The 16,296-nt window shown below is 34.8% G+C and overlaps 3 protein-coding genes and 1 pseudogene across 6 annotated transcripts in view; all 4 read left to right on the forward strand.

Annotated features, from left to right (window-relative positions):
- Window positions 1–16,296, forward strand: part of LOC111801958 (large ribosomal subunit protein uL10-like) — a 72,450-nt pseudogene that overhangs the window by 6,409 nt on the left and 49,745 nt on the right. The gene's annotated exons all lie outside the window — the stretch shown is intronic.
- On the forward strand, window positions 70–1,446 carry LOC111801205 (aquaporin PIP1-2). Its single transcript, XM_023685228.2, has 3 exons — window positions 70–830; window positions 917–1,057; window positions 1,140–1,446. Exons 1-3 carry the CDS (start codon window positions 186–188, stop codon window positions 1,230–1,232), a joined length of 879 nt encoding a protein of 292 aa, XP_023540996.1. The 5' UTR covers window positions 70–185; the 3' UTR covers window positions 1,233–1,446.
- On the forward strand, window positions 2,795–7,696 carry LOC111778819 (peroxisomal nicotinamide adenine dinucleotide carrier). 3 transcript variants are annotated; one of them, XM_087117313.1, is made up of 12 exons: window positions 2,795–2,943; window positions 3,087–3,176; window positions 3,264–3,341; window positions 3,493–3,567; window positions 3,981–4,111; window positions 4,789–4,843; window positions 5,269–5,379; window positions 6,326–6,394; window positions 6,467–6,571; window positions 6,650–6,718; window positions 6,884–6,938; window positions 7,223–7,696. In XM_087117313.1, exons 1-12 carry the CDS (start codon window positions 2,941–2,943, stop codon window positions 7,414–7,416), a joined length of 1,035 nt encoding a protein of 344 aa, XP_086973439.1. In that variant the 5' UTR covers window positions 2,795–2,940; the 3' UTR covers window positions 7,417–7,696. The 3 variants fall into 3 exon arrangements, with proteins under 3 accessions (XP_086973439.1, XP_086973445.1, XP_086973442.1); XM_087117319.1 differs by having other exon boundaries at window positions 2,802–2,917; XM_087117316.1 differs by having other exon boundaries at window positions 2,805–2,965.
- On the forward strand, window positions 8,118–11,512 carry LOC111791992 (signal peptidase complex subunit 2). The gene is made up of 5 exons (XM_023673433.2): window positions 8,118–8,279; window positions 8,395–8,546; window positions 8,853–8,934; window positions 10,996–11,138; window positions 11,224–11,512. Exons 1-5 carry the CDS (start codon window positions 8,199–8,201, stop codon window positions 11,318–11,320), a joined length of 555 nt encoding a protein of 184 aa, XP_023529201.1. The 5' UTR covers window positions 8,118–8,198; the 3' UTR covers window positions 11,321–11,512.

The raw sequence follows: 16,296 nt of genomic DNA on the forward strand, positions 1-16,296 counted from the left end.
TAATTACTTGAAAATACCATTTTTTTTTTCTTTTAATTTTAAATGGGTCCCGTTATTTTCATCACTAAATTCACTTGCGTTACTATTTATAACCCTACTCCTCCTCATCGCTTTCCTCACTACTGCCATTGGCTAAAGACAACCACAGCCCACCGCCGCCGTGAGAAACAGAGGAGTTTAGAGAAATGGAAGGGAAGGAAGAAGATGTAAGGCTCGGAGCCAACAAGTTCAACGAGAGGCAGCCGATTGGAACGGCGGCGCAGAGCCAGGACGATGCTAAGGACTATAAGGAGCCACCACCGGCGCCACTGTTCGAGCCAGAGGAGCTGACTTCATGGTCCTTTTACAGAGCCGGTATCGCGGAGTTCTTCGCCACTTTCCTCTTCCTTTACATCACCGTTTTGACTGTCATGGGCGTCGTCCGGTCCAATGAAGCCAACGGCAACACGTGCAAGACCGTTGGAATTCAGGGCATCGCTTGGGCTTTTGGTGGTATGATTTTTGCGCTGGTTTATTGCACGGCTGGAATCTCCGGTGGACACATCAACCCAGCGGTGACTTTTGGGCTTTTTCTAGCGAGGAAGCTGTCGTTGACCAGGGCGATTTTCTACATGGTGATGCAGTGCCTAGGAGCCATCTGCGGCGCCGGGGTTGTAAAGGGCTTCCAACCCAAGCCCTACAACAGGCTCGGCGGTGGTGCTAACATGGTCAGCAAAGGGTACACCAAAGGCGATGGCCTCGGTGCCGAGATTGTCGGCACCTTTATCCTTGTTTACACCGTCTTCTCTGCCACCGATGCCAAACGTAGCGCCAGAGACTCCCACGTTCCCGTAAGCAGAACAAAAAATTAAAATTAAAATCAAAATCTAAAACATATATTGAGCTAAAACTAAAAGAATTCAAAATGTTTGAACAGATCCTGGCCCCGTTACCAATTGGGTTCGCGGTGTTCTTAGTTCACTTGGCCACCATCCCAATCACCGGCACCGGCATCAACCCAGCCCGAAGCTTGGGTGCTGCCATCATCTACAACAATGACAAAGCCTGGGATGATCATGTGGGTTGCTTAATCTTAATCTTAATCTTAATCCTAATCCTAATCTTAATTTTAACTTAATCTCAATTTTGATTACCTGCAGTGGATTTTCTGGGTGGGACCATTCATTGGCGCTGCTCTGGCAGCTCTGTACCACCAAGTTGTGATCAGAGCCATTCCGTTCAAGTCGAAGTGAAACGTGATCGAATCATAGCCCTTCATTTCGTTTGTGTGTTTTGGTTTTTGTGTATGTTTATGGAGATTCGAAGCGTGGGGCCCTCAATTTGTAAGTGAATGGAGCGTGATGTGTAATTATGGATGTGTGTGTGTGGCTATGAATGCATGTATGGTCAATTTAAGGGGAAAAAAAAAATTGGAGAAAATAATGAAACCCACTCTCTTCCACCTGCTTTCTTTGTGCGAATATTGGTTACGTAAAAGACAATTATAGGCCTACTTCTCAACCCATCTCTATCGCTATTGTGGTGGCAAACAGGATATTATTGTATATTAATGCTTTTTTTTTTTTTTTAATTTAAATTTATTATTATTTTTGGAAATGAATAATAGTGTGATGACAATGAAATATAAATAATGGGAAGGGATAAGATTGAATCAATAATTAATTCTCAAGACTTTGTTTATATAAAATTAACTCATTAACTACCTCTTCTTTTTTTCTTCTTTAATTTTTGGAAGAGAAAAAACCCGCTAAAAAAATCAAATCAGACAAAAGGCGAGACAAGCTTGTTTTAGCTAGAAGCTTCTTGATTTTGTTAAATCACTCTTAGACTCTCCACAATATTGTACAATTTGAGCGTAAGCTTTCATGACTTTTCTTTACGAATGAAGATAGTATTCCTTGATTATAAATCTATGATCATTCTCTAAATTAGTCGATGTGGGACATTCATCACCCAACACGATCATTATTGAATCTCTAGTTAACCACATGCAAGTAAGCTTCTCCTTACAATAATTCAATTTTCCCATGAAGACTACGAAGGCAAGGCAAGGGATTTATATCCTAAAATTCTGATGGGCTGGGCTTAGGTCCACGAGGCTTATCCCATTTATTCCATTGGGCCTTTCTCGGCCCACAACGTTAATTTAAGAAATGATTTCAATTTAGTTACATATTGAGAAAAATATGTTATATAATATTCTTAATTTTTATTGGTTGAGTATTTTTATAAAAAATAGATATTTTTTTATTAAAAAAAAAAAAAAGGGTAGGATTTTGTCACTAAGCATAACAGAATGCGTTTCCGGAACAAGTTACGTCACGTCCCGGCACACGTCTCAAGAAGTTCATCGGATAGACTCCATTGACTACTATTTTCGTATTTACTTTTATACCCTCATTCTAAAGGGTAAAATGGTCAATTTTCCACTTTTGTCCAACATTTTCTTTTTTCCTTTTTCATTTTATAATAAATTTTAATTTAAAATACAATACTTAATTCAGTCTAATTATATTAAAATTGATATATTGATGCCTCCCATCGATGTTCTTAGAAAAATAACACTAAAAAATTATAATATTTATTATTAATTTTATTTTCATGTTCCAATAAGTTTTTTAAGGATAACAACGTCAATTCAATATTTATGTCGATATCATATGAAATTATATCTATTTAAACGTGAAAAAAGAAATATATAATTAGTTCATTTTAATTTGAAATTTTAAAGATTCACATTTTTGAAGTTGAGCACATGAATAATGAAGAACCAATAAATTGATTTTTAATCAACAACCCATTAATTAAAACCTGCCCTTTCCCTCAATTTATTAGAAAATAATGCGTTATTTCCCATCTTCAAGTCGTCGAGATTTTCTCACATAGCCAAGGCCATCGAAATGTCAATTTCATTCGGGTAGAACACAGCCAAAGTCGTACATGGTTTCTCTCCAAATAAGTTTGAGTTAGATCTCTCTGTTTCCCGTCAATGCTCCGGTGCACTTTCCCGGGGAATTAATTGCGCTTTTGCTTCAATTTCTGTCCTCTGATATACCCTTTTTTCGCTTTCTCGTGTTGGGTTTTAGCGGGAAAGTATGTCGGATGCGTTGATCAATGGATTGGCTGGAGCTGGAGGAGGGGTCATTGCTCAACTCATCACATACCCTCTTCAAACTGTAAAATCTTCCACTAAATTTCATGTTTATAGACCCTAAAATTTGATTGGGTTGTTGAATTCAAGAGGCGTTTGGTTTGTTCTGCAGGTGAATACTCGGCAGCAAACAGAGCGCGATGTGAAGAACGAGAAGAGGAAACTTGGAACATTGCAGCTGATGTGTCAGGTGCTTTCGAAATTTCCTTTTCTACAATATTTGATATACTGTTCTTGTTGGAAAACCATGCTGCTGATTTCCGAACTCAATTCGAGCAGTGACAGTATAAATGTCTGCCTAATGGGTGGGGAAATGACTTATCTGATTGATTCATGAGCAGGTTGTAAAACATGAAGGATGGGACCGGCTGTATGGTGGCTTGGGGCCGTCTCTGGTGGGTACGTCTGTGTCTCAGGTGAGAACCCATTTGATTGGTCTACTTAATACTATGATATCATACACTTCCAAATTTTAATGACAAAGTGGGTGTTGTTGATATATGATCTTTGTTAGGATTAGAATGTGAAGATTATATAGGTACAAAGAATTAGAGAACGAGCAGTTTCAATCTGTTTTGTATATTTAGAAGGCAACAACTTGTGTTTCTAAGCATCCAATTCATTCATTGTCAGTGATGAATGACATAGAACTTTCTTGAGCTTGTTACTTATTCTATGAAGGAAAAACTATAATGATATATGTTTAGCTTTTCTATATTGCCCATTTGGGTCCAGTAAAGAGATTTTTGTTTGAACTTCTGAACAAGTTTGTGTTCTTTGTTTACATTCATGACATCTTACATTTGAACAAACATTTTTGTTGGTACAGGGTGTTTACTATTATTTCTACCAAATATTCAGGAGCAAGGCTGAAGCTGCTTCTCTTGAACGAATGAAGGCGGGGATTGGAGACGGATCAGTTGGGATGCTTTCCTCTCTTCTGGTGGCTGCTGTATCTGGGTTTGTTAGTAGAGTGGTTTTGATTTGAGTTCCTTATTATTTTCATAGTAAACACCTTTTGTGAGATCCCACATCGATTGGAGAGGAGAGTGAAGCATTCTTATAAGGGTGTGGAAACCTCTCCCTAGTAGATGCGTTTTAAAACCTCAAGAGAAAACCCAAAGAGGACAATATTTGCTAGCGGTGGGGCTTGGGCTGTTACAAATGGTGTCAGAGCCCGACATCGGGCGGTGTGCCAGCGAGGATGCTGGCCCCCAAGGGGAGTGGATTATGAGATCCCACATCGGTTGGAGAGGGGAGCGAAACATTCTTATAAGGGTGTGGAAACCTCCCCCTAGTAGACGCGTTCTAAAACCTTGAGGGAAAGCCCAAAGAGGGCAATATCTGCTAGCGGTGGGCTTGAGCTGTTACACCTTCATTTCTAACCAAAGAAAAGGGATACTATAGACAAGAAAGCGGATGAAAAGCACTGAGATTAAACATGGAGAATTTGGATTGCATCCTATGTTTGCAGATCTTGTGTCCATTTTCGAATGCGTTATTCCATTATATTTAATTATCTACTTCAGCCAGTTTAAACCTCTTCAAATGCAACTAAAATAGGTAGCAAAACATCTGCAATATTCAGTTTTTTATTATTTCCCCTCTAATTTGTCTACAATATTTTGATTCTTTAGGTGCGTTAACGTACTGTTGACAAATCCGATATGGGTGGTTGTTACACGGATGCAGGTAATGATATAGTTATGTATTCTTCATGTTACCCTTAAGGGTTGAGAATAGTATCTAAGCCCTTTTGGATTCAATTCAGTAACTTGAATTTAAACCTCTAGTGATAGCCTTGCCTTTATTTTCTCTACTACAAAGTGTTGGTTGTTCTCCTGCTTCTTCTTGTAAGCCCTGCTCTTGGCTTTGCATTTTCTGGTTCCTTAGTTGTTCGGATTCTTCGATTCATCTTAATGAAAGTTGGTTTAAAGAAAAAGATGGGGGCTAGAAATCTTAAAGCTATTCCTTGTATCTGTGTACATCCAAAATTCTATTTAATTGCACTTATTGATGTTGGTTTTCCTCAAGATCATCGTAAACTAAACTACTGTAAGTAGCAGTGTCATGATTTTAAAGTTTTTAATGACAACATTTGTGTTTTCATTCTTCAGACACATAAAAAGGTCTCAAAGCCGTCTCTACCTGGTGGAGCACCTTTGACTCCACTAGATGAAACGGTTCCGGCAGCAGTCAATCCTCCTTCCTACAGAACCACTCATGCTGTAAGTAAAAAAATATCCTATGTACTAGTTTCCGTAGTAGTTATGAATCTTTGTTGCATGAATGATGGCAGACATGTTTTATCTGGACTGAACTGCTTGAGTAATAGTCAGCTACTATGGTTTCTTAGTCATAATGTGTGAGATTCCACGTTGGTAGAGGGAAACAAAACATTCTTTATAAGGGTGTAGAAACGTCTCCCTAGTAGACATATTTTCAAATCGTGAGGCTGACGATGATATGCAATGGGCCAAAGCAGACGATATTTGCTAGCAATGGGCTTAGGTTGTTACAAATGGTATTTTAGAGGCATACATTAGGCAGTGTGCTAGTGAGGACGCTAGGCCTCGAAGGGGGTGGATTGTGAGATCCCACATCGGTTAGAGAGGGGAACGAGTGTCAGTGAGGACGTTGGGCCTCGAAGGGGGTGGACTATAAGACCCACATCAGTTGGAGAGGGGAAAGAAGTATTCTTTATAAGGGTGTAGAAACCTCTCCCTAGCAGACATGTTTTAAAACCGTGAGGCTGACGGCAATACATAACAGACCAAAGTGGACAATATCTGCTAGTGGAGGGCTTGGGCTTGGGCTTGGGCTTGGGCTGTCACATAACGATTTCTTTCCCTTCCTCCCTTCAGTGGACAAATTTTTACTGACATCTGAATGGTTGTCCCAAAGTAGCTGAAAATAATGACTGCTAGCAGCTGTCCCTCTGAAGTAAACCGATTGCTCAAGATTGAAAAGACTAACTGATATCTCTTTAAGCCCCAAACCTAAAAGCACTACTCATTTTCTCTTTTTATATCTTTCAGCTCTAACTTATTAGTTAAAGTATGTCTTTTCTCTCATTGAAGTTGTCTCTTTTTCGATTTATCATGATAAACAGACTTGAATCTGGATATATTTGACCCAGTTTTTTTCTTCAAAAAACATGAATCGATATTTCAGATTCAGGAGCTTTATGATGAAGCTGGAATCAGGGGTTTCTGGAAAGGGGTAATCCCAACACTGATCATGGTACGTGTGGGAAAGAAACTTTTGAGTTGATGCCTGACGAGACACTACTAAATACTCCTTTCTTGATCACAGGTTAGCAACCCTTCTATACAGTTCATGCTGTATGAAACAATGTTGAACAAGTTGAAGAAACAACGCGCCTTACGTAAAGTTGGCAGTGGAGTTACTGCATTGGAGGTAACCTTTACCCTCACCTGCAATTCTCAACGTCACTGCGTGTTGACTACAAGCCAACACATTTGGTTACTTGTGCAGATATTTCTACTTGGTGCCTTGGCAAAACTTGGAGCTACTGTAGTAACCTATCCTCTTCTAGTTGTGAAGGTATTTCAATAATCCTAGAAACAAAAGCTTGCGAAGAAAATAGTTTAAAAAAGTTCGATCCGTTCGTAAATACTTTTTCATATTATGTTCGAACGTTGATTCGTGTTTATTTTTCTCTCGCATGCATTTGTTTAAATTATCTCATCGAAGTTCTTCTCTTTGCAGGCTCGGCTTCAGGCAAAACAGGTCGTGGCTGGAGACAAAAGACATCAGTACAAAGGTTCGTTATTCTGAACATGGTATCTTCCACCATTAAAAACCACTACTAAAAGATGAAAAACACGATTATACGAAAATGAATAAGGGAAGATCACCGGTTGGCGTAGTTGGCCATTTTAGTTATATGTGTAAGCAAGGAAGGTTTCGAGAGACGAATCGGTTGGCCTAGGTTGTTTTAAACTCACCGCAGCTACCAGCGTCGGTCGCAAGTTCTTTCTGCATTATTCTCTGGTGCAAGTCACCAATGTTCTTGTCCTGCAAATTGATCTAACACTTCTTATCCAGGCACATTTGATGCCATCATCAAAATGATCCGATACGAAGGAGTATACGGATTTTACAAAGGAATGGGCACGAAAATCGTCCAGAGTGTTCTGGCTGCTGCAGTCTTGTTCATGGTGAAGGAAGAACTGGTTCGGAGTACTCGATTCCTTCTCACCAAGGGTGCCATTGGCAGAGCAAAATCAAAGCCTCAATGATCTGATAATGCTTATATGACTCCATTACAGGTCTTTAAGAAGCTATCCAAGGCTGCAATTTCTCTCTACAATCTTTCCTATTCATCTTAGTAAAGTATTCTTAACCAAACCCTTGTTGGAAATTGTTAGGTAATTTGTGTCCTGGAAAAATAGGCTTAAGATTTGGGCTGGAAATAAGAATATTTTAGTCATAATGATAAACAAGATCTTATTGTATTTTGGGATTATATTATATAGTTACTTTCATATTAATAAATTGTACTCATATTTTATACTCTAATTCACGTATCACGTCTCTACGTAGATGTCACACATATATTAATTGTATTATTTAAAAATTATATAGTGAACTAATTTTGGGTCGGTGGTATAAACATTAAAATGGCAAAATTAGGAAGAAATTAGAACTAATTGATTTTTTATAATCTCGTACCAAAAAATAATTTAAAAAAAAAAAAACTCAAGCTTTAAATATACACTAACCCTAATCTTATTTTTAAAGAATACAGATTTGAAAGATTGTAAGACATAATGGTATCTTTTCAAATTCTCTAAAATTAAATTTATTTAGGGTTAGCAGATTAAGCAAACAAATTAGAGAATTTAAAATAATTTATGAAATTAGTTTAATGACTAATTTTATTTATTTATTTTTATTAATAACCAAATTTGCAATTTAATTTTTCTTTTAAAGAAAAAAGACCTCTCTTTCTCTGAAGTCAGACAAACGCATTTTCAGTTCGCAGGCGGCGAAGAGAACTGAAACCCGAAGATATCAAAAAATGGCGACCAAAAACGCGAAGAAGGCCAATCTCCTGGATCACCACTCCCTCAAACACCTACTCGACGAATCCGTCTCTGAGGTAATTGAATCGATCATTCTCGCTTTCGTCAGATCCTCTTCGCGTCAATTTTTCTCTAGGTTTCTTTTTTTTTTTTCTCTCTGAAATCCACCTTTATTTGCGCGATGCGTTGCAGATTGTGACGAGTCGCGGGTATGTTGAAGACGTGAGGTTGAGTAATGTCAAATTGATTATGGGCACTGTCATCATAATCATAGCTTTGGTTGCTCAGTTTTACAAAAAGAAATTCCCTGAGAATCGCGATTTCTTGATCGGCTGCATTATATTATATCCTTTTTCTTTTCGTATGATCACGGTTTGTCTGAATTGCGCGTTTTAAGTTTAGATCTCCCGTTGAGGGATTGAATTTCATTTTTTTGATTCCGTTATTCAATGTGAATGTATATTGGGTTAAATGGTGGATGTTTTCTCTTCTTTCCCCTTTATTTTCTTTTGTTCATATACATGTTCGGGCGCGTGTTGTACGATGAATTTGACGTCATGTTCTTAGTTTACTAGGTCTTGTTTCGTTTAATGAAAATGTAAATGTAGATGTTTTTTCTGGTGCTCTCATGTGATCTTTAACTCTGGCAAGTATGTAGTATTTAACGGGATCTTGCAGTTTATCGTCTACACCAAGGAGAAGAACGCAATTTTGTTCACCTATCCTCCTGCGGTAAGTTTGTTCAACTTCTATAACAATTGTGTTTTCTAGCCCATTTGAATGTCTATGACCACTAAAGAAAAGCTTTAACATCATGATTGTATATGATAGTCGTGCATTGTTTTTGGGGCTCTTGAGATATGTAATGCCTATTTGGCTACATTTTAGGGTTTATGATATAACAAGCTCAAAGAACCACAAAAGTTCTACGAGCATTGCCAAAGCTGTACGTTTTTTTTTTGTTGTTCTATCATCTATGCCCAACTTGCGTTTAGAATGAGTTTTGACTTCAGAATAAGCTTGGCAGAACTCTTCAGGTAGTTTTCTGTCTTCTGGATGGTCTAGCAGTTTCGAGTTCATGTGGAGCATGAATTGCTTGGATTCATGTGGAGCCATGTTGGGGATGGCTCAGGTATTTATTTTTGGGAGGACCATTGGGTGGGCGATAAACCTCTTTGCATTTCCTTTTGGAGAAGAGGTTGTATTCAGTGGTCTCTGTGTTATCCCATCCTTCATCATTTCCTTCAGTTTTTGGTGTCCTCTTATTGGTAGGGTGGCGGTTGATTTGATGAGTCTTTTCTATCTTTTTTCATTAGTTTATTATTTCTGGGAGGAGGAATGTATGAATTTGGAGCCTTGATCCTTCTAGGGGTTTCTCCTGTCATTTCTATTTCCACTCTATGTCTCTCTCCCATGCTTCAGTTGATGCATTGGAGGCTTCTATCTTTTTCCTCTCTCTAGAATGTTAATATTCCTAAAGAGAAGATTTTTTTTTTTTTTTTTTTTTTGCGCGAGAAGTTTTATTTAGAAAGGTTAACACTTTAGATCATGTTCTAAAAGATACTCTTCCTTAGTGTTGTACCTGCAATGGTGTATCCTTGTTGGAGACATGTGAGGGACTTTTGGATCATGCTTTGGGATTGCCAGTTTGCTAACAACCTCTGGGATTTTTGGAGGAGATCGCTTGGGGTAAGTGGGGCGTGTGATAGAGATGGACGTTCTATGTTGGAAGAGGTGCTTATGCATCCTCCTTTTAGGGGATGAGGCATTTGTGGTAGGTTAGCTCCTTTCCATTGTTGTGGGGTATTTGGCATGAGTGGAACAATAGGATTTTTTAAATGAAGAGAAAAAAAAGTGAGTATGTTTTGGAGATTGTTAGATTTAATGTCACCTTGTTGGCGTCGGTCACTAGGTCATTTTGGGCTTGTTTTTTTATATGCCCTTGTATTCTTCCATATAGTCAATAAAGTTTGGCTTCTTAAAAGAAAAAAGGAAAAAAAAAAAAAAAAAAATCCCTTATGCCTTTTAGAACGAAGATGATTTGAAAGATTGTTTGTGTAATTGGTTCTGAAGCAACCTTTTCCCTTTCTCTTTTAGTTTGTTTTCCTAGATAATACGTCGTTTGGATAAGACAGAGATGATACGTTTTTAGAATAACCAAAGTTCTTACCTCCAATTTCATCGGCTTGTGAATAACAATTGCAAGTTTGATCTTTTCTAGTTGCCTGAAAGTTATTCATACAGACAATTTTGATAACAGAAAAACAGCGAACTGCTTTTTAGAACAGTTATTGAGTTCTGCACTTTTATGTTAAATTTCGAACTGCCCCGTGTCAAATGGCACTGAAGTTAGTCACTGGGTTGGTTTTCTCTGTCGATAATTTTTTCCGAGTAAAATGCGACATTTCAGAAGAATCAAACTCTTTGCCTCTCAGTGACTAGTAATCTGGAAGGTTTTCTTTTAGCCTTTTTTTTCTTCTTCTGGAGCTATTGTATATTGTATTAATCAGTGTCCTTTCATGTCTAGAGTTTGTTATTTGGATATTTCTGGGGGTTGGGAAGAAAGGAGGGTTACATTTATGTTTTTTTCCCCTCATTTGAAGGATGATAATTGAATGATATCATGTGTACTTAGGTTCTAAGAATCTCGGGACAATTTGGATTCTGCATCTTATAAAGTAATGATGGCCAATTCTATTTATGCATGAAAATGATCCTGCTTTCTGAAACTACATACATGCTGAACTTGTTGAGGTCATTGGTAATCTTGTGTTGCAATTTCTCTGCACATAGGGATCCTTCACCAGCACAGGATTGGTGGTCTCTTCAAAGTTGCCCAGATTCTCTGATCTGTATACACTGAGCATATCTAGTTCAGATCCCGAATCAATCTCCGCTAATAAGCCTGTGGAATTTACCAAGAGTGTCACCCGGTGGTCTCTTTCTTTCTCTACACTATTCTGGAATCTAGTTTCTAAAATATTTACTGTATAACCAACCCAAAATATACGATCTTTGCAGGTTCACTAAGGATGGAGTTTTAGTTGAGGGTCTCTTCTGGAAAGATGTTGAAGCACTGATCGATGATTATGCAAATGAACCGAAGAAGAGCAAGTGATTTCTTACACAAACCTCGTATTATAGGGGATCTTATGTTCGAGGAAAGTAACTGCTTTCAATTTTTATTGTGCTTTATAGATCCCCAGAAGATATTACTTATCGTTTCCTTGATTAATAGACTTTAGAAGCTAAACAGGATGATCCCACATTTCTCTAATCTCTTTAATGCTAATAGGAATACTTTCTGAAAGTCTTTTCCCATATGAAAACAGCAAGTGACATGGCTGTTTTCATCCTAGTGCATGATGTTTGAATTCAACACTAAAAATGCTGTGAGAAGGTGAAAATGTTGAGTTTTTTAAATGCTTCTTGAACTTCTTCCCGATCCTTTCAACAAAGTCGAATTTTCACCCCTTGATGATTGCTTTGATGAAAATTCTGTGTAGTACCTTTCGAACAAGATGGGAACATACGGTATCATTCATGTCGAGTCGAGAATGTTATGCGTACCCGAACCATGAATTCAAGGACAGATAAATATTTATTCTAGAAGGTTTCTTATGAGAATTAAGCTGAGAAAACCATTCCTGAGCCATACTATTTAGATTAAGATTATCATTGCATTTTCAGTGGGGAATGAAGACCACTTCTATTCTAGAAACAAAACAAATGCCAAAATAAATAAAGAAGTTAATTTGGGCTCTTTAATTGAACAATAATGTAACAAATTGAGTCACCTGTATTTGTATCGAGTAGACCTGATGGGGTCTATTGCCCACTTTTAGGCATGACCCACCCAAAAAACAATATTTTACATACATTTCCAAGTGTTTAATTTTACACTTTTAAATGAGTTTTTTCATAATATAAAAATTAATTTTTCAATAATTAAAAGCTATATTATCAAAGTTATTTTAAGTAACGACCCCCAAAAATACCAATAGCATAGAAAGTGAGATTTTAGAGAATAAAATATGATTCTATTCTTACTCATAACTCAAAATTTAAAAAAAAAAAAAAAAAAAAAAAAAAATGAAAACAAAGCAATGGTCCATCCTCTAGAAGATTGGATAATATTTAGTATCAACAAAGTTACAATATATTTAATATTTAGAAATAATGTGTATAGTCCTCCTAAGTTGATGTAATATAAAAAGAATATAAATTTATATGATATGGTAGTAAGATAAGAAGCATAGGCATGTGAAATTGTGTTGATCCACACAACAACTCATTATCAATACCCCTATTCTCACTGTTCATACTCATTGCCCTCTCCAACTTTATTTTTGTTTCCCAATTTCAACCATTATTCATTACATTCAATTTCCCCTTTTTCAATATCATTTTTTCACTCAAACTTCCCCCATGATGGAGTGGGCGATGTGGGGTGAAGAGTCTGATTTAATGAATTAGCTTATAATCCTAAAAAAAGGGTTAGAAATTGATGAGAGGTAATAGCATCAACAATTTAATAATTATTTTGTCACATTCACTTGGGGTAACATCAACCCCTTCAATTATTTATTGCAATAAGAAATCTAATTCTTTTCCCAATGCCCATTAAATCAAATTAAATTAAATTTGTTTGTTTGTAGAACCAAATAATAATTTAGAGTGAAAGGAAGTTTGTGTTGAAATTGAATACAGCAAGTTTCCATCTCTTCTACACTTTGGGGACCATTTTGCACATTTCTTCCATATTTACCCTTCTCCGTTCACAAAAATTCGGTTAGAAAGGGAAACTAAACAATCTTTAGAAGGGTATGGAAATCTCTCCCTACCAAATGCATTTTAAAAACGGGAAGCCGTAAAGGAAATGCCCAAAAATGACAATATCTGCTTACAATAGACTTAAACTCTTACCAATAGAAATAGTGTCAGTCACGTCTATACCCATAAACTATTAGCTAATGTGGGATACCAGTGTAGAAGTAAGCTTATGCTCTTCTCCACTCAATTTGAATATTCTCAAATAAATAAATGTACCCTAAATGTAGGAGAAATCATATTCTAAAATGTGTTTGGTGGTAAGCATATATTCTAATTAAACTTTACATTTTTTTACAAGGCTATAAAGCATAGCATATGTAGGTGAAGCTACCCATAACGTAGAATTTTATGGTTCCTTATAATTCAATTCCAAGAAAACATATTAGCATACGTAAAAAAAAATTTAGTGAGTTCATAAATTTTAAAACTGTAAAGTTAACAACAATGCACAATAAGTTAAAACAGATAATATCTACCGACAGTAAATTTTGACTGGTACAAAAGTTTGAAGAGCGTATTAAAATTTATTTAGTGGGCCGAATAAATTTATTATTATTATTATTATTGAATTGTGGGAAATTAGAAGAATTGTGAAAGTGGAGTGCACCAATTGTCAAAAAGTTTAAAAGTGATTAATTATTATTCCCTAATCTAAATATTTATATAATTTAATTCAAAAGAAAAGCACCCATTACCCATTTTTCTTTGTTTTTTTGGGTCAAAATTTTACCAAAGATATGGTTTACTTTCTTCTAATTAATTAAGCATCTAATTCCTTTTTTTTTTTTCTAATTTATTTCTAATTTTTATTATTTTTTCTAAACTTCTAAATTTTTTAATTACATTTTTATTATTTTCACGTTAAAATTTGATAGAATGTTAAACGTGACATGGTACAGAAAATCGACATAAAATTATTTTATTTAAATATAATTAAAAAAATTAAATTATTTGTATATATTCAAAAAGGAAAAATATTAATTACACAGACATTATTAAATTTTTATTACTTTATGACACAATTTTATCGTTATTTAATACATTTTTTATTTTAGAAATTACAACCTCGAGTATTTTATATAAATACATGAATGTGTGTTTTAAACATTTTTGGACTCGAATTTTTTCAATAAATACGGAAAATTTATTTTAATAATAAAACGTGGAAAATTATTTTAGTATTTTTTTTAAATAAACAATTAAATTGCAATAAATTCGAAAATCAATACATTGGCCACTAAATATTTTATTTTATTTTCTCAAATAATATTCTTTTTTTGTATTTATTTTATTCTATCTTTTTTTTTTTAAGGAATAATAATAAATCTTTTAATCGATCGTATTCAATATTTTTTAAAATTTATAAATTTATTAATACAATAAGAAATACATAAATTATTTTAAAAATATAATTTTAAAGTTGAGATGGAAGGGAAAAGAGGATTACGTAGCGAAATATAATTTAAAGAAATAATAACAATAATAATAATAATATTTGCGTCCAAATCCATTTTTTTGCATAGAATAAGAGATTCTAAGGTCCAATAAGGAAAAATAAAATAAAATATGTATATATAATATAGTCAAGTTGAAGGGCAATATATTATTAATATATATTATAGGGTAAGGACAATTAATAATTCAGCTATTTATGACTTTGGTTTATAATAGTCAAATAAAATAATAATGGAAGTTGTTTTGCAATAAAATCAATATCATAATTACACCTTCCTTCAATCAAACTTCCCAACAACTCCTTAATTTAATTCTACTTTCTTTTTTTAATTAAATTTTAATATATGTCCCGAGAATCAAACCGAGTCCTTGCAAAGACAACTGAGGGCTAACCATTGGTGTGATTCTAAGTCATTGCAAATACCTTAGATTAATGAATTTGAGAAACAAATTAGGGTGGGATCAACGCTTCACTGTAGACCTGACCCTTTTGACTATGCTGAACTTACACGTACAATGTTTAGTTGACTTCTTTAGACTAATACATGTGGGTTTTGTGCGATAATATTCCTTATACTCGTGACCCAAATCTCATCTTATTTGAACTAAAACCCCACATTGTTGGATGAACACTGTGAGAATCAAATAACATTGTCAAGCCTTTTGATGTTGAGTGAGGTCTAATGATCATATTTTGACGTTTTTTTTAAATAGAAAAAGAAAAAGAAAATATAAAATTAAAATACAAAATAGCTATGAAATGATATAGAAAAAAGAAAATTCATTCGTAGTATGGTGTAAGAATATAGTTTTGAAAAATACATAACTTTTTTTTAAAAAGATAAAAAATTCAAAGATGTTTAGCGGCTAAAAGCATAATTAACGGGATTAAAAGCGATTATAAAACCCAGATTAGTCATTAATCTATTTTGAACGAATGATTAGTCATTAATCTATTTAACATTCTAGACATATATCTATATGTCTATTCATATTTAGTTTGATGTATATAAAGTTTGGTCAAAATTTGTCCTTATTTTGTTGACAAGATATGATTGATTGTTATTAATTTTTTAGTTTTATATTAATTAGATGCGAAAGAATATTAAGAGTATTTTATTAAAAAGATTAAAAAAAAAAATTATATTTTCTCGAATTTTAAAATTTAGTATATTAAATCTTTATATAAACCCTAATTCTAGATCCTATGGAAAGAGTTTAAATTGTACCCTTTTACTTCCAAAATTATCACTGTTTGGACCCATACATGAAGCCTTATCTCCTACCAACCATTACTTATGAAGCTTTATCTATTGTTTTAAATATTTTAAATTAAAATATAAAATTATATTATCTACCATTTTAAATGTTAGAATTAATTGAAATTGAAATTATTTATGGTTAGACTCGGTACATTAATAGAAAAATCACGAGTATATTTATATCAAATCTTTTGATGAAAGTAAAAGTAAAGTCACGAGAACTTATATTCAAATTAGTTAGTATCATATTTTCTTTTCTTTATACATGTAAATTACGTGTAAATTTCACCGATCTTAATTGTACTACGTGGAGTGGAATGATAAATCCATGTTTTGGGAGTATCCAAGTTTTTTTTTCTACCCATCGTACCTGATTATTCTTTACGATTGATGTGTACCACCTTCCACATCCGCAACCTACGGCCTTTGAGATCATCTTCCACATCAGCAACCTACAGCCTTTGAGATCATCTTCCACATAAGCAACCTACTATCTTTGAGATCATGGTTAATGTTCGAGTTACATACAACTATATATTAACTA

This window comes from Cucurbita pepo, chromosome 1, assembly GCF_057944985.1.
Source record: "Cucurbita pepo subsp. pepo isolate OVF chromosome 1, ASM5794498v1, whole genome shotgun sequence".
Lineage (NCBI taxonomy): Eukaryota > Viridiplantae > Streptophyta > Magnoliopsida > Cucurbitales > Cucurbitaceae > Cucurbita > Cucurbita pepo.